General features: G+C 41.7%; 1 protein-coding gene across 1 annotated transcript in view; it reads left to right on the forward strand.

The window, feature by feature from the left end:
• LOC132823111 (uncharacterized) overlaps positions 1-19,088 on the forward strand; it is a 225,643-nt gene that overhangs the window by 19,076 nt on the left and 187,479 nt on the right. The window contains exon 3 of the mRNA XM_060836651.1: positions 15,370-17,926. Coding sequence (XP_060692634.1) covers positions 15,370-17,926 — 2,557 coding nt within the window. The remainder of the gene's footprint in view (positions 1-15,369; positions 17,927-19,088) is intronic.

Genomic DNA, 19,088 nt, shown 5'->3' on the forward strand with positions numbered 1-19,088 from the left:
ACCACTCTAATCTTGACTCTGATCTCCAGCATCTGCAGTCCTCACTTTCACCCATTTAGTCCAACATGCCTGTTCCACCATTCGCTATGACCATGGCTAATGATCCAACTCAGTACCTGCTTCTCACTTTCTCTCCATACCCTGTATCTATTTAGCCCTAAGAATTATAACTAATCCTTTGCAAATATTCAATGTTTTAGCCTAAACCACTTTCTGTGGCAGAGAATTTCACAGGATCACCACTCCCAGCATGAAGAAATTTCACCCCATCAAAGTTGCAAGTGGCCTGTCCTTTTTCCTTAAAATGAAAACCTGGTTCTAAGATTCCTAGTTCCTTCCTGCATTTACCCTGTCTAATCCTGTAAGAATTTTATAAATTTCTGTGAAATGATGCTAACCTTTTCTGAACTCCAGTAAATATAGTCCTAATAAATCCAAAACCTCCTCATATATCAGTCCTGCTATCCCAGAAATCATTTCTAGTAAACCTTTGTTGGACTCCTTCCATTGTCAGAACATTTAGGGCAGCACGGTGGCACAGTGGTTAGCACTGCTGCCTCACAGTACCAGAGACCCGCGTTCAATTCCCACCTCAGGAAACTGTCTGTGTGGAGTTTGCACATTTTCCCCGTGTCTGCGTGGGTTGCCTCTGGATGCTCTGGTTTCCTCCCACAGTCCAAAAATGTGCAGGTTAGGTGAATTGGCCATGCTAAATTGCCCGCAGTGTCAGGTAAGGAGTAAATATAGGGGAATGGGTCTGGGTTGGCTGCTCTTCGGAGGGTCGGAGTGGACTTGTTGGGCCGCAGCGCCTGTTTCCACACTGTAAGTAATCTAATCTAATTCTTCCTCGGATATGGAGACCTAAGCTGCACACAATCTCAGGTATGGTCTGACCAAAGCCTTGCATTGCAACAGGACATTCCTGATCCTGATATTGAATGTGAAGGCCAATATTCTATTTGCCTTGTTCATCTCCTGTTGCACCTGCATACTTTTAGTGACTGGAGCACAAAAACACTCAGGTCTCATTGCATTTCTCCATTTTTCCAATCTACCATCACTCAGACAATAATCTGCCTTTATATTTTTGCAATTAAAGTGAATGACCTGACTTTATTCACAGTATAGTTCATCTGCCGTGCATTTACCCGCTCGGTCAACTTGTCTATATCATACTGAATCCTCTTCACAGCGCACTCTCTTGTCCAGCTCTGTGCCATTTGCAAACTTGAAAGTATTACATTTTGTTCCCTCACAGAGTCATAAGGTCATGGAGATGTACAGCATGGAAATAGACCCTTCGGTCCAACTCGTCCATGCCGACCAGATATAGTAACCTAATCTAGTCCCATTTGCCAGCATTTGGCCCATATCCTCTAATTCCTTCCTATTCATAGACCCATCCAGATGTCCTTTAAATGCTATAATTGTACCAGTCTCCACCACTTCCTCTGGGAACTCATGCCAAACACACACCACTCTATGCGTGAGAACGTTGTCCCTTAGGTCCCTTTTATATCTTTCGCCTCTCACCCTAAACCTATGTCCTCTAGTTCTGGATGCCACTCCAGAGAATATACCTCATCTGTTTATCCTGTCCATGCCCCTCATTATGATATATCTTGTAAATAGCTGTAGTACAAGCACTGATCCCTGTGGTGTCCCACTCATCACTGTCTATCACTCAGAAAATTCCAAATATTGGTTTCCTGTCTGCTCACCAGATTTCCATAAACATGTCAGTTTTAGAATTAGAATTCCTACAGTATGGAACCAGGCCCTTTGGCCAAAGTCCATAACAACCCTCCTAAAAGTAATCCACCCAGACCCGTCCCTTACCCAATATTTACTCCTGACTAATGCACCCAACCTATGCCTCCCTGAACACTATAGGCAATTTAGCATGGCCAATTCACTTAAGGGGTATGTTTGGATTGTGGGAGGAAATCCACACAGACACAGGGAGATTGCTCAAACTGCACACAGACAGTTGCCTGAGGCTGGAATTGTACCCAGGTACCTGGCACTGAGAGGTAGCAGTGCAACCACTGAACTACCATGCTGCATGAATTCTATCTCTCTGTGAACTTGAAAATCTTCAGTAGATTTGTCAAGCATGATTTGCCTTTTGTAAATCCATGCTGATTCTTTATGATCCTATCATTTTTTCTTCAATAGTTCTGCTATTAAACCTTTTTTAACTGACTCTAGTTTTTCTCCCCTCCTGATGTCACGTAAGCCAATCTACAATTTTCTATTTTCTCTATGCAACTTTTTAAAATTGTGGGTCACATGAGTTAATTTCTAATCCATGGGAACTGTTCCAGTGTTGATAGAATGGGGAAGCAGTGGTGTAGTGGTATGATCACTGAACTGCTGATCTAGAAACTCAAGTCATATTCTGGGGACCTGGGTTTGAATCCCACCATGACAGATAAAGTAACCTGCATAAAGAAAACTTTGGAATTAAGAGTCTAATGGTGACCATTAAATCATTGTTGTTTGTTAGCTAAAAACTCATCTGGCTCACTAATGTTCTTTAGGGCAGAAAACTGCCATTCTTACCTGGATTGGCTTACCTGTGACTCCAGACCCACAATAATGTGGTTGACTCTTAACTGTCTTCTAGACAGTTACAGATGAACAATAACTGCTTGTCTAGCCAGCAATATCCACATTCTGTGAATGGAAAAAAAAAATAGTCTTGAAAGATGACCAGAATACACCAACTGTATCTAGGTCCATGTCCTTAAATACTATGGGATGTGAACTATTGGGCTCTGAGCATTTACCAACTTGTTAATCCATCAATTTCCCCAACACCCTTCCTGTTCTAACATTGACTACCTTCAGTTCTTCTCTTTCACTGGACCATGTGTTCCCATACACTTTGAAATAGTCTTTAATTGGTCTGCCCTCTCTATGTTCCGCATTCTAAACCAATGCCCTCTATTTCTGGACTCCCCGACCCCAGGGAAAATACTTTTTCCATTTATCCTATCCATGCCCCTCATGCTTTTATAAACCTCTATAAGGTCACCCCTCAGCTTCAGACGGTCCAGGGAAAACAGGCAATTTAACACGGTCAATCCACCTGACCTTCACATCTTTGGACTGTGGGAGGAAATCGGAGCACCGAGAGGAAACCCATATATACACCAGGAGAACATGAAAACTCCATGAAAGCTGCCCAAGCTTGGAATTGAACTGGGCCCCTGGTGCTGTGAAGCAGTAGTGCAAACCACTGAATCACCATGCCACCCCTTATTATTGCATAGTGAATGCAGCTTGAAACCACTGTCGATGATTCCTTCTACTACTTTGCTATTGGTCAAAAATGATTGATGAGATGATAATTAGACAAATTGGATTTTTTGTATATCTTGTGCAGGAAATAACTAGGCAATTTTTCATGTTGTCCAGCAGATGCAAATGTTTTGGCTGCACCAAAGCAGTGTGACTAGAGTTGCAGCTAGTTCTCAAGCCCAAATCTTTCAGTACTCGTGTACGTAAGGAGGAGTAGGTAAAGAAATTAAGATTGTAAGAGATATGGGAGCAAGTTAATTCTTGATGGTGAGAGATGAGAAGGTATGTAATTCAGAAGGGGTGTTTCCACAAAAAGTGGAAATATTGGAATTCATGGTGAGAAGAGCAGTGTTCCATTCTGTAAAGAGAGCTTGGATAGTCTGGTGAAAAGTGACAAAATAGTGATGGGAGAAATAGAGAAATTTCTGATTCCAGACATACAGTTTATCTTTTGTAATGATAAAGCTGGATCACAGGTGGGAGTGGTGCCCACTGTGGTTGAAAAGTCAGTGGAAAGTCAGGCAACTGAGGTTTTATGGGAGTATATCCTGAGATATTTTCTGACTGCGTGGTAAGAAGGTTGCATAGCCACAAATTCAAGATGGATAAGAAATCAAGGAATAAAGATAAGGAAGTTGAAGTTCAATTATCAGAAACTATGTTTGATCAAATGGTAGAAAGGAAAAAAACAAAAGCAGATTGAGGGCAAAATGGATATTTTTTAGTTCTTAGAAATTAGCTGAATTACAACAGAAGCAGGAAAAACTAAAGCACTGGTGGTTCAGTGGTTAGCAGTGACCTGGATTCAATTCCACCTGCATGTGATTGTCTGTGTGGAGTTTGCACATTCTTCCTGTGTTTGCATGGGTTTGTTCCTGATGGTCTGACTTCCTTCACAATCCAATGAGGTATACTTTATGTTGATTGACCATTCTAAATTGCCCATAGTGTCCAGGGATGTGCAGGATAGCCATGTGAAATGAGGTGTACAGGGATAGGTTGGGTCTGGGCAGTATGCTCTTCAGAGAGTCTGTGTGTACTTGATGAGCTGAATGGCCTTCTTCCATACTGTAGGGATGGTTCTCTTATTAAAAGACATACATAGAAGAAGAATCTGAGTGTACTTGAAAATAAGATCTTGATGAGGAAATGGAGACATTCACATATTCAGGCGATGAGAAATGGACACAAAATCATTAAGTTGTATCACTGCTGGCTTATAGTAAGGAGGAGTTATGTGTAGTACATGAACAAGACATGTTACAGATCAAAAAGTCTAAGATAAGCTGAAAACACTATCAGAATCATACCTAGTGTAAAGCTCAGGAGCGATAAATAAAAACAGGAGGATCACCTTGGAAATCTATAATTTTAAGTCAGAAGCCAAAAAATAACAGGTTATAGTCCAATAGGTTTATCTGAAATCACAAGTGTTTGGAGTGCTGCTCTTTTGTCAGGTGAAGTCACATGAATTCTGACTTTGTCCACTCTAGCCCAACACTGGAACCTCCACATCATGGTTACAATTTTAAGGTTTGACGCTTTCCTTGGCAGCAGTACCATAAGAAGACCATTAAAATATGGACATCATATGGCACACACACAAGAATATACAGCCTAAGTGAAGAAAGGGCTAAGAGTTGAGGGAGAGCCAGAAAAAGAATGTCACTTAAGTAAAATTGCATGCATCATGGAACCAAGCTTAAACAGAAGCTGATGCCTTTGGAGGATTGTTTGGAAAAAAGATTGCAATTCTACTTGAAAGAACAGTTTGTGAAGCTGAGGTCGTAATCTGGTTAGTCTTTGCTCTGCAATCTATTCCAAGTGTAGTTAGTTGTTTTTATAGCAAATTAGAAATTACTAGTTAATTCCTGCATTGATTCTAATTCATATTAAAGTTGCAAGAAGTGAAATGTTGGTTATTATGGTTTACTTGACCCTACAAGGATTAAAACTAGAGACAACTTTGGACTTGGTAAGAAGTACAAATGAAAAATTACTTGTTCAAACAGTAACACTTTCAGAAAACTGTCACCTAATCTAGCAGCAGTGTTACAATAATCACAACCTCATTGTCTTCAATACTAGAAAACCTCTGAAGCACGATAAATTTCAAGTTGGCGGTGCCAGCAAAGTTGGCAGCATTTAAGCTCTTAGGCCTGTCCAATCCAATGGTTATTTCCTCCCTTTCTTCTTTATCCTTTGGTTTTCTTTCTTTCTCTTCATCGTCTTCTTGTTAGTGGCAGCAGGGGTGACATCATGGAGGGGAGTGACCGGAGCAGGTCACTTGGCGGAGCAGTGGTGGTGGAGCCAGGGATTCTTGGTTGTGGTAGGCCCAGACCGGGGACTCCAGGCATCGGTGAGGCAGCAGCGACAGTGGAGTCAGGGACTCATGGTCACAGTAGGCCTGGAACAAGGACTCCTGGTTGTCGGCGTGGTGTCAGCAGAACTGGGGGCTCCTCATTACAGGGCAAGTGTGGCTCCAGTACAGGACACAGCTTTGGCAGCCTGTCAGCAGGGTGGGCCCAGTGACAAAAAGAATAGTACATGAAGAGTGGTAGTTGGTGATTCTGGCATGGGTGTTGTTGGCCAGCCAGTTCAGGGTTTGAGACTCATGGTGGAGCCATGGAGCAAAAGTAAACTTTCTTTCAGCTTTGTCTTTTTATTCTTGAGGTACTCAAATGGCACCAGCTTGTGGTGACAGTTGAATTTTTTCACTGTATTTTACCATGTTGTTCATTGTAGAGTATAAGTGACATTAAATTACCATTCATTCATTCAATTACCAGCAGGTGGTCATTTCGGAATTAGCCAAAATACAAAAATTTTTTATTGGCTGGGACTGCAAAAGGATGGGGTTAATCTTTGCCATGCATGTCATATGTGTCAGATAACTGGAAAACCTCAGGCAGTGATAAAACTAGCACTCTTAATATCCATGTTGGCTCTGGAGGAAAATTTTACAAAAGTTTTGATTATTGCATACAACCCTTATGTAAAGCAAAAAGTGGAAATCCCTATTTGTTGATCATGTGTTCGACTGGATTTCCAGGTACCGTTCCACATCACAGTATCACAGACAAAAGGATTGTATTTATAGGATGTTAGTATATTTGAACAGTTAATTAGCAGTAGCTAACACATATATATTATTTTGTTAAGCATTTCAACATAGTTACAGTTGTGCTCATTTTTTAAATATTTTTTTCCCTTTTGACTTTATTTTATCTGTAGTATAACAATAAAGTGTATTTTGCCTAACATTCAGTTGTTTGACCAAACAGGAATGTAAATCTTACACTTACCTGAAAATAACAATAACTCACTGGCTCATTCTCTAAATTCAATGAGAAGATAACTAAAAAGAATGTCAGTATCCTTGCTGAAGCCAGTTGTACAAACATTCAGTCAAAGATTTTGCAAAACCATTTTCAGTGGACTGGACACCGTGTGCAGATAGCTGAATAACATCCCACCAGGACATGCTTTCTTGGCACTTAGTTGGTCAGAATTCCAGGATGACACATGGAAAATTCCACATTCAAACTCTGAAGCCCTTCATGAAGTATGGTAGCATTAACATTAATTACTGAGAGGAGATCCTATCAATTTTTCGAAATACAGCCACCGTGACCAGCAAGCTGCATCATTCTTTAAGTTCAACCACCTAAAAGTTGAGGTAGAGCAGCAGCAGAGAAGGAGATTAAAATGTCAGCACATCCTATTTTCCAGACAATACAACAATGAAAGACGTCCTTTCTGCAGGTCTAGAATTAGGCTGTTGAGTCACCCTAACATCCATGGACAGAAGAAGTTGAGATGAGGATGCTAAGACAGACAGTCACCAGGAGATACATCTGCTCTGGCAGCAGATAAAGAAACAATGAGACTGTTGTGGTTCTGTTCGCCGAGCTGGGAGTTTTTGTTGCAAACGTTTCGTCCCCTTTCTAGGTGACATCTTCAGTGCTTGGGAGCCTCCTGTGAAGTGCTTCTATGCTGATTCCTCTGGCATTTATGGTGGTTTGAATCTGCCGCTTCCGGTTGTCAGTTGCTGTCCGCTGCAGTGGCCAGTATATAGGGTCTAGGTCAATGTGTCTGTTGATAGAATTTGTGGATGAGTGCCATGCCTCTAGGAATTCCCTGGCTGTTCTCTGTTTGGCCTGCCCTATAATAGTGGTGTTGTCCCAATCGAATTCATGTTGTTTATCATCTGAGTGTATGGCTACTAGGGATAGCTGGTCATGTCATTTCGTGGCTAGTTGGTGTTCATGGATGCGGGTTGTTAACTTCTTCCTGTTTGTCCTATGTAGTGTTTTGTGCAGTCCTTGCATGGGATTTTGTACACTACATTGGTTTTCTTCATGTGGTTATCGGGTCCTTTGTCCTAGTGAGTTGTTGTCTGAGAGTGGCTGTTGGTTTGTGTGCTGTTATGAGTCCTAGTGGTCGCAGCAGTCTGGCTGTTAGTTCAGAAATGCTTCTGATGTATGGGAGTGTGGCCAGTCCTTTGGGTTATGGCATGTCCTCATTTCGTAGTCTTTGCCTTAGGCATCTGTTGATGAAATTGCGCGGGTATCCGTTTTTGGTGAATACCTTGTACAGGTGTTCTTCTTCCTCTTTTTGTAGTTCTGGTGTACTGCAGTGTGTTGTGGCCCTTTTGAATAATGTCCTGATGCAACTTCGTTTGTGTGTGTTGGGGTGGTTGCTTTCATAGTTCAGGACTTGGTCTGTGTGTGTGACTTTTCTGTATACCTTCGTGGTGAATTCTCCGTTCGGTCTTCTTTGTACCATCACGTCTAGGAATGGGAGCTGGTTGTCCTTTTCTTCCTCTCTCGTGAATCGGATTCCTGCGAGTGTGGCATTGATGATCCGGTGTGTGTTCTCTATTTCTGTGTTTTTTTATGATTACAAAGGTGTCGTCCACGTATCTGACCCAGAGTTTGGTTTGTAATTGCGTTAAAACTGTTTTTTCTAACCTTTGCATTACTGCTTCTGCTATGAGTCTGGAGACCGGTGAGCCCATGGGTGTTCCGTTGATTTGTTCATATATCTGGTTGTTGAATGTGAAGTGTATTGTGAGGCACAGGTCCAGTAGTTTAAGTATGCCGTCTTTGTTAATAGATTCAGCGTCCTGTTGTCTGTTATGTATGTCCAGTAGGTTGGATATTGTTTCTCTGGCTAGGGTTTTGTCAATAGAGGTGAACAGTGCCGTTACATCGAATGAGACCATGGTTTCTTCCTTGTCTATGTGTATATTTCTGATGATGTCCAAGAATTCTTGTGTTGACTGTATCGAGTGTCTGGATCCGCTGAAAGCAAGGAGAGACATTGGGACCAACAATTTAGGTAGATAATGAGATACGGTCATGAAAGCAGATTTTGGGTCCCCAAACAGCAGTAATCTCACAATTACTCCAAGTGACACCGGGGTATTCAATAGACTTTTCAAATACCTTTAGAACATTTTTTGAATACTGTGTACAATTCTGGTTGCCCTTTAACAGGAAGGATATTGTTAAACTTAAGAGGTTGTGGAAAAGATTTATAATGAGATTATCAAGGATGGAAGTTTTGAGTTTGATTAGATTCCCCATAGTGTGGAAACAGGCCCTTTGGCCCAACAAGTCCACACCGACCCTCTAAAGAGCAACCCACCTTGACCCATCTCTGACTAATGCACCTAACACAATGAACAATTTAGAATGGCCAATTTGCCTGGCCTGCAGGACAAAACCAGAGCAAACCCATGCAGATATGGGGAGAATGTGCAAACTCCACACAGACAGTCACCCAAGGCTGGATTGAACCTGGGTCCCTGGCAGCAGTGCTAACTACTAAGCCAGCTGAATAGGCTGGGGAGTTTTACCCTGGAGCTCGGAGGTTGAGGCATCATCTTATAGAGGTTTATAAGATCATGAGGGACATGCATTGGGTGAATAGCCAAGATTTATTTTTTTACGGCGGAGGAGTCCAATACTATATAGCATAGGTTTAAGTTGAGAGGAGAAAGATTTAAAAAGGACATGAAATGTAATTTTTTCAAAGGATGGTGCATGATGGAATGAGCTGTCAGAGGAAGTGGTTGAGATGGGCACAATTGCAACATTCAAAACGTAACTGGATGGGAATGTGAATAGGAAGAGTTCAGAGGAACATGGGCCAAATGTTGGAAAATGGGACTAGATAGGATTGGGAAGATTGTTCATCATGGACGAGTTGGACTGGAGGGTCTGTTTCCAAGCTGTGTGACTCTATAGTAGACTTATGGTGTTATTGCTAGAGGAGTAATCCAGAGATCATAAAGTCATTGAGTTATATAGCATAGAAACAGACTCTTTGGCCAAATTCATCTATGCCGACCAAGATTCCCAAACTAAATTCATCCCATTTGCCTGCATTTGATCCAAATACCTCTGAACCTTTCCTATTCATGCACCTATCCAAATGTTTTTTTTTAATGCTGTAACTGAGCAGAAATCTACAACTTCCTCCAATAGTGCATTCCACGAGCGAATCACCATCTATGTGAAAAACTTGTCCTTTAGATCCCAGTCACATCTTTCTCCACAGACCTTCATAATATATCCCCGAGTTTGACCTCACACCCCCTTATGGAAAAGACCCTTGCTATTCACCTTATCTATGCCCCTCTTGTTTTTATGAACGAATAAGTTCACCTCTCAACAACTTACACTCCATTGAAAATATCATGGCAGCAAAGGATTTGTGTACAGCTGGGAGTTGCCCTGGGAGTCCTCAACACTGACTCTGGACCCCATAAAGTCACATGGCATCAAAGCTAATCAAACATGGGCAAGGAAAGCTCTTGCTGATCACAACCGATAGTCTATACCCCAAATCAGATAATGAAAGAATATTCCTTCATGTTGAGTAACACTTGGAGGAAGCCCTGAGGTACAAGGCACAGAAGGTACATTCGCTGGGGACTTCGAAGATCACCACAAACAGTAACTGTGCAGCACCACCACTGACCAAGCCTGTCATGTCATAAGTGACATCATTGCTGACTGGCCAGCTGCCAACTCTCCTAGGTAATAACATTTGGGATTAGTTACAGAATCCATGGTAGCGAAAGACAGTGATCGAAATATCTCTCATAGTTAAAAACGTGTGTTATTCACTGAAGTACTTAATAAATTAATTGAGTTTTACAGAGCTCTAAGTGTCTCTGCTGTATGTTTATCTATGTATACCCTGTAGTCTCACAGAGACAAGCTACATGAACAAACCAGAGGATCAGCCCTGGTTTAATGAAGAATACAGGAGCACTACACTTACCTAGAAATGAGGTATGAATCTAGTGAAGTGACAAAACAGAACTACACGCATACTAAACAGGATAAACAGTGAGAGATATATAGAGCTAAACAATTCCACAACTAATGGCTCAGATTGAAGCTCTGCAGTCCTGCTACTTACACTCATGAATGGAAGTGGACAATTAAACAATTCACTGGAGGAGGAAGCTCCACAGGTATCTACATTCTCAATAGTGGAAGAGTCCAGTTTATTAATGCACAAAATAAGGCTGAAGCATTTCCAACAATCTTCAGCCAGAGAAGCCAAGTAGAACGCCCATTGTGGCATTGTCTAGAAATTTCCATTTTCAACCAGTTTAATTCACTGCACCTGATATCAAGAAATTACTGGAGGCATTGGATACTACACAGATTATGAGCCCTGTTACCTCTCCAGCAACTTTCCTGAAATATATGCTGTAGAACGTGATATGCCCTGAGTCAAGCTGTTCCAGTTCATCTCCAATACCTAATAATGTAGAAAGTTGTCCATGTACATCCTATTCACAACATGTGCGATAAATTCAACCGAGCCAATTACCACCCCATCAATCTATACTCCCCAACAATAGTGCTAACAAGCAGCACATGCTTAGCAATATACTGATCATTGATGCTCTCTTTGGGTTCCATCAGAACCTTAGTTTACACAGAGAATTCCAGAGATGAGATGAAAGTGACTGACCTTGACATCAAGGCTACATGTGACAAAGTTTGTCATGAAGGAAAGTTAGAAAAAAAATTATCAATGGGTATTGGGGATAACTCTCTGCTGGTTAGACTCACACCTGGCAAAAAAATAAGGAAGACAATTGTTTTTCTTGGAGGTCAGTCATCTGAACTCTAGGATATCTCTGCCAGTTTCCTCAGGTGAGTGTGCTACATCCTATGACCTTCAGCTGCATCATCAATGACCTTCCCCCCAATATGCATGGGCAGAAGTGGGGTTGGAAGCACCAGCACGTTCAAGTTCCACTGCAAGCCACTCAACATGCTGATTTGGAAATATATTGCCACGTCTACAGAGACTGGATAAAAATCTTGGATCACTGTCTCTGATGGCATTGTTGGTTTACTTCCATCAAATTCAATAGTAAGCTCAGCACTACCTTTACAAGGGAAATTAGAGCAAGAAATGCTGGTTTAGTATTGCCTCCATCCCATGAGTGAATTAAAACAGAAATCAATCTTTGGAATTCTCTATTACTGACAGCCACTGACGCTCAGTTAAAGCAAACGTTAACAGATTTCAGATTACCAATGAGATAATAGGAGCAAAAAATGTTCAAGTAACCTATCAAATGGCAGAAAATACTTGACGGGCTGAATGACTTACACCTATGTCCCTATGTTCCTATGGCAGAAACTCACGCCACTATAAGATATCATCCTCAAATCAAGGGACAGCGAATACATGCACATTTTTCTATCTACACCACAACAGTTCAAGAAGTTCACTTTCGCAATGGTTATTAGTTAAAAGATAATAACGACAGGCAACAAATGCTGCATATTTTCTTTACCTGCATTTAAACAGGCTACGATACGGACTCGGATAAGGAGGTCACACGACCCTTCGAGCCTCCTCTGCCATTGGATAAAATTATGGCCGGCTCGAATCTGGCTTCAACTCCACCTTCCCACTTTGACACATACCCTTTGACTTTCTTTTCAATTAGTAATCTGTCTGCGTCAGTGTTCTGGGTCTGAGTAGAGTTTCTCAGCCAAAATAAAAGGATTTATTTTTAGAGACACGATTGAGCTGAGACGTATTGCTTTCTGAAAGAAGCAGCAATTTTTCATATTTAGAAGGAAATTATTGCAGCTCTGATGAAGAATCAGCTGGACTCGAAATATTAGCTTGTTGTCTCTCCATGGATGCTTCCTAGCCCGCTGTGATTTCCAGCACTTCTTGCTTACCGCAAGTTATCACTCATCATTTTGGTAGATACAAGGTCAGAAATCCGGAAATATAGAACACTTCAGGACAACCGGAGGTACCAAAACGCCTCATTTAAAAAAATGAAACGATTTTGAAATGCTGTCAATGTTGTAATGTGGAAAATACAACAGCCAAATTGTACATAGCAAACTCCCTCAAAAGCAACATGACAACGAGAAAGCCATTTGTTTTGTGATTTTCGGGGATACCTGTTGCAATAACACTTAGGATAGTGCCATGGGATCATCTGCACCTTGAAAGCGCCGGAAGTGTATCTGTTTATCGTCTCACCCTAAACATCACATCCTTAGTTTTAAGTTAAAAATCACACAAAACTAAGTTATAGTCCAACAGGTTTATTTGGAAGCACTAGCTTTCAGAGCGCTGCTCCTTCATCAGGTGGTTGTGGAGTATAAGATCGTACGATACAGAATTTATAGCAAACGTTTACAGTGTGATGTAACTGAAATTATGTATTTATTTAAGTCTCTCATCTTTTAGAATGAACATATTGGTTTCAATTCTTTCATATGTAAACACAGAACTTTCTTAAAGTTAAATTCTCAATGAACTTTAACAATTGGTATCATGTCGGCCCCATAATGCATTTAAGGTGTGAGGTGCCCTATGTGAGACTGTCTGTGCCACAATGTTCAGACTTATTCTAATCTAAAAAGCGGATTTACAGACCTTTTCATGGATTCATGCAGTTTTTGAGCAAAATAAAATGTAATTCTGCAAGTACAAATTCATCCCACAAGCTTATATGTACTCATGGGGATGGCCTCAACTGGGACCTTGGGTTCATGTCATACTACAGGTGACCTCACTGCACTACACACACGCAGACACAGACGCACACACACAGACTGATGCGCACAGAGAGACACACTCCTACACACACACCTACAGAAGCATATACCCACTTAGGCCCATTCTCATATACAGACTCTCTCCCATACGCTCACACATACACTCCCACACTCACAAGCACACATGCGCTCTCTCAGACTTATACCCCTTTGCACTCACACTCACTCACACACACACTCTCACAGACACTCGTAACCGCCCCCCACACCGCCACCCCCACAAGCACACAGATCCGCATCCACACATACACATAAAGATTTGTGAGGTGAATTTATTACTTGCAGAATTACATTTTATTTTGCTCAAAAACTGCATGAATCCATGTAAGATTCTGTAAATCCGATTTTTTTTACATTGAATCAGTCTGAACATTGTGGCACAGGCAGTCTCACACAGGGCACCTCACACCTTAAATACATTATCTGGGTCGACATGATACCACCTGTTGTAATTTTAAAAAGTTCTGCCTTTATATATGAAAGAAATGAAACCAGCATGTTCATTATAAAAGACGAAAGACTGAACAAAAAGTCCAGGTCTTTTTCAATATATAATTTCAGCTATATCGCACTGTAAACTTTTACTATAAATTTTGTGTCTTACGATCTTATACTCCACAACCACCTGATGAAGGAGCAGCGCTCAGAAAGCTTGTGCTTCCAAATAAACCTGTTGGATTATAATCTAGTGTTGTGTGATTTTTAACTTTGTTCATCCAGTCATCTCCTAATCATCCTTAGTATTGCGCGAGTGTATCGCCCTGAATCCCTAAGCCAATGTATTGCAGCAGGAACTTTACAAGAATGTTGTGAGTGAATAGGGAACAAAAGATAAGAATCGGAACTTTCCCTTGGTGCAGGTATTCAGCTTCAAGTCACAGTATTGTGTAGGAAAGGTCATTGATGCCAGATTTTTTTCAATTCATCCAACACTCCTCTACTTTTATCTTTGCTCTATGCTCACCTTTCTGTCACCTCAGTAAAAAAAATCAATCACGACTGTTAATCATGACTTGCCGTTAACCGATGTTGGCTGTCTTTTATTAGTCAATGCTTCTGCAGGTGACTGGTAAAACTCTCACAAAGTATGTTTTTTTCAACCATGTAGATTAAACTGTCTGCCTTATAACCGCTAAACTTATCCTTTTTGTAAACATTAGCGTAAACTTTCAGTTCTCTAGCAGGAATCTAGTTTCTGAGGCTGAATTGAAGTTTGGATTAAGTTCCTTTGTAATTTATATCTTTACATGTTTTGGTAACAAAATGCATCTCACTGGACTGGGTGACTTATCCACTTGAAATAGACACAGGTTAAAGGTACATGAATGATGATTGCGTATACTTTAGTAATATACAGCATGAGATCAGATCTTCTTCTGTGTCCCGGTGTTTACTTCATTCGAGACTTTTTCTTCCTTGGTCGTTTTATATCTGGTTGACAGAGAATTTCGCTAGCATCTTGAGTTTGTGAGAAAGTGAAACTTCCGTGTTCAACTTTTCTGATGAGCCTACATGAGGAATGTAGGCGTTCAGCCGCAAAGAAACGCAGACGCCTTCAATATTCTTTAGCCGCCAACTTGCAGAACTTAAATGTTCAATGTTTGACTTTTGACCCGCTAACACAGCTCTCAGAGTTGAGCAGGAGTTCTGGGACAAGCGTTAAGTTAGACAGCCACTTTCGTTGCTCAGTACATACACAGGAATACGTCTAACTTTCACACTTTGCATACGTCCATCTTTAATAAGCATTCAGTGTAATTATTGGCAAAGACTCTCTGTGTCGCTGTCTACCAATGAGGCGCTAAATGTTGCGAGCGATCTATACCCCCTCCCCCAATTCTACGCATAATGCAGAAACAGAGAGGAAACAGACTCTCACTGTTTGTAATCGTACATCGGAACCGTTATTCCTGGTACTCTTATTCCTATACAGATGTAAACTGGTCAGCGTTTTGCTTGATTTATACTGGATATCAATAGTTGATTTTTTTTTGGAAGGTGGAGTGTTAATTATTTTGTATCTTTGCGAATGCAAGGGCGAATTCGGACAGAGAATGCAAGCATTGTTTACAGTTTTCCTGCTTTGTATCTGGAATATCGGTTATGGTCAAATTCGCTATGCTATTCATGAAGAATTGAAGCATGGTGCCTTCGTTGGGAACATTGCTCAAGATCTGGGTCTGGATGTGAAAGAGCTCTCCAGTCGCAGGCTCCGCATTATGTCTGCAGTAAGAAAACGGTATTTCGAGATTAATTTGGAGAATGGCGTTTTGTTTGTGAATGAAGTGATAGATAGGGAGTACGTATGTAGACAGAGTCCTGCTTGTTTTATGAATCTGGAGGTTGTTGTAGAAAACCCATTGGAACTCTACCGTATCGAAGTAGAAATATTAGATATTAATGACAATTCACCCAGTTTTTCAAAAGCTGAGATCCATTTGGAGGTCCTGGAGTCAGCGCCACCGAGAACTCGATTCCTTCTTCAGAGTGCTCATGATCCGGACTTGGGCATCAATTCTGTCCGCATTTACTATCTCAGTCCAAATGAACACTTCGCTTTAGAAGTGCAGAATAGCGGGGACGACAGCAAGTTCGTCCACCTGCTTCTCGAGAAATACTTGGACAGGGAACAACAGGCGATTCATCATTTGCTCCTGACTGCTGTTGACGGGGGATCCCCAGAGCGGACTGGTACAGCCCAAGTTATCGTCACTGTGCTGGATGTCAATGACAATTCTCCCGCGTTTGACCAGATGCTCTATAAAGCCAGTCTACTGGAAAATGTACCGATTGGCACTGCGGTTATCAGATTAAATGCGAGCGATCCGGACGAAAGCACGAACGCAGAAATAGTGTATTCCCTCAGTGACCTCACTCCAAGTCCTGTCCGAGAACTTTTTGAAATGGATTCTCGAACAGGTGAAATCAAAGTCAAAGGGATTATAGATTTTGAAGAAACCGAGACTTATGAAATTATAGCGGAAGCCAAAGACATAGGTCCATTTGCACTCCCCGTGCATTGCACTGTCCTCATTGACATCAAGGATGTCAACGATAATGCGCCCGATATGACTCTGATGTCAGTATCTAATTCAGTCCGAGAGGATGTGCCTTCTGGAACTGTGATAGCGCTGATCAGTGTAACCGACCGAGATTCTGAAGACAACGGACTTACTACCTGCTTACTTCATCCCAACCTGCCGTTTGAACTCAAATCGACATTCAAAAATACGTACACGGTGGTTGTCCAGCAGCCGCTGGACAGGGAAACCATGTCTGAATACCGAATTGGAATCTCTTGCTATGATTCAGGATTTCCTCCTCTATCTACGAACAAAACTATTCCAGTGCAAGTGTCAGATGTAAATGACAACCCGCCACGTTTTGCAAATGCCTTTCACACTGCATACGTGATGGAGAATAACGCCTTTGGGGCTTCCATCTGTTCAGTTTCTGCTTTTGATCCTGACTTGGGTCCAAATTCCCACCTTACCTATTCCGTTTTCGACAGCCTGCTCCAAGGTATGCCCATCTCATCGTATGTCTCCATCAATTCAGAGAGCGGGATCATCTTTTCACAGCGCTCCTTTGATTACGAAAAGCTTAAGAATTTCCAGATTTATGTTCAAGTGCAGGATGCTGGTTTGCCGCCGCTCAGCACAAATCATACAGTGCATGTAGTCATCCTGGATCAAAATGACAATGCACCTGTAATTGTGTTTCCTCTAACAAGGAATGGATCCGCAGTAACCATTCCTCGACTAGCAGATCCAGATTATTTGGTCGTCAAGGTAATTGCCATTGATGCCGATTCTGGACAAAACGCACGGTTGTTTTATCAGCTTCTCGATGCGACAGATAAGAATCTTTTCGCTATGAGGATTAACTCGGGAGAAGTGAGGACTACTCGTCAAATTGATGACAGAGATGTTGCAGTACAGATGATGGTCGTACTGGTTAAAGACAATGGGCATCCTCCTTTATCTGCCACTATTACCATCACGCTATCAATTGTTGATAGCACTGAAGACGTTATTCATGCCGTTACATTTATGCCTAGAGTCCCTGAGTATCCCTCTAGTGCAGCCCTTTATATAATTATATCTTTAGGGGCAATCACACTTACTCTGATGGTTGCGCTAATAGCTCTTGTTATCACAGTTTGTCGCAGTTCAAGCAATGATGAGGACTGGTGTTTGTGTTTTGAACATAGCGATTCAGAAACGATATATCGAAATTCCAACTTAAATTTTCACACCGTGCCAGACTCCAGTCTAATTAAAAATGTTATTGAAGTACGTGGGTCTGGTTCTCTCGCTGAAACGTACTGCTATACCCTGCGGACTGCCTCGGAATCGGGTAAAGGTGATTCCCAATTCCTGACCCACTTAGGTGCAGCATCCACCAGATGCCAATCTAATGCTGCTGATAGGTATTTTTCAGACTGTAATCAAAAAGAAATGGACAACACCACAATGTTTGCCACTGAGGTAAGTGTCTTGGACTTTAAGACGTCATATTTATTTCATTATTTCCATTACTTTCGTGCAAACAGCGGAAAACAGATGTTCATCTGTGAAGTACGGCAACCGTACGCTAAAGAGTGAACGTTCATTGTGCAATAGCAATTCTTGTAACCCTTTAATTTTCTCAGCTAATTTGTTGTTGAAAGTGGCTAACACTTTTGGAGTCTGTTTGAACAGCAAGAGACCATTCAACTATGAATTTCCATTGATGGAACAGTGAGTGTTAGCATAATGATCAATTGGGAATCTCTACCTACCAAGCACCAAATCATGTAAACATATCCTGTGTCAATAGTCTTCAAAATTTGAGATAACAAAGAATCTGTGAGTAAGCTTGATGTTCTCAGACCACATTCAACACCCAGTGCTCAAAGCATTTTACAGAAGTCCCATATTTAACACAAGACGTTTTGTGGTCAATGTGGGTTCATGGTCCTTCAATAAGCAAACGAAATATGATGATAGCGAGGAATGTAGATGCTGCAGAAGTCCGAGTCGATATGACATTGTGCTGAAAAAAAGCACAGGAGAGCAGGCAGCATGTAAGGAGCAAGAGGGTCAACATTTTGGGCTTAACACTTCATCAGGACTGGGGAAGGGGAAGGGGCTGAGAGATAAATGGGGGTGTAGGGCATGAGAAAGGCAGGTGGGATGGTGATGGGTGAGTGAAGACAGGAAGTGATTTTGAAAGCTCTCCTTCCCCTTCCCCAGACCTGATGAAGCGTTATGCCTGAAATGTCGACTCTCATGCTTCTTAGATGTTGCCTGACCTCCTGTGCTTTTCCCAGTACCACATTTATTGAATCAGACTTCTCTAGCACTCACAGTCCTCACTATCTCCTAGTTGCTGCAAACTGTACTGCAAAGTCTCTCCCAAGGATGCCAACCTTGAAAATGTTTTCCCCCACCCTCCAAAAAGAAAACCACACCTTCCAGTGGCCATCAAGTTCAATTCCCTCTCCCATTCTCCTGATGACATATCCATTCTGGGTCTCCTCCACCACCTGTACACAGCCACCTGCAAACTGGAGGAGGAACACCTTATCTTCTGCCTCAGGAGTCGACAACCACACAACCTCAACATTGAATTCACCAGTTTCCAAGTCTTTCCTCCCCTCATCCTATC

Source organism: Hemiscyllium ocellatum, chromosome 16, assembly GCF_020745735.1.
Source record: "Hemiscyllium ocellatum isolate sHemOce1 chromosome 16, sHemOce1.pat.X.cur, whole genome shotgun sequence".
Taxonomy (NCBI): Eukaryota; Metazoa; Chordata; class Chondrichthyes; order Orectolobiformes; family Hemiscylliidae; genus Hemiscyllium; species Hemiscyllium ocellatum.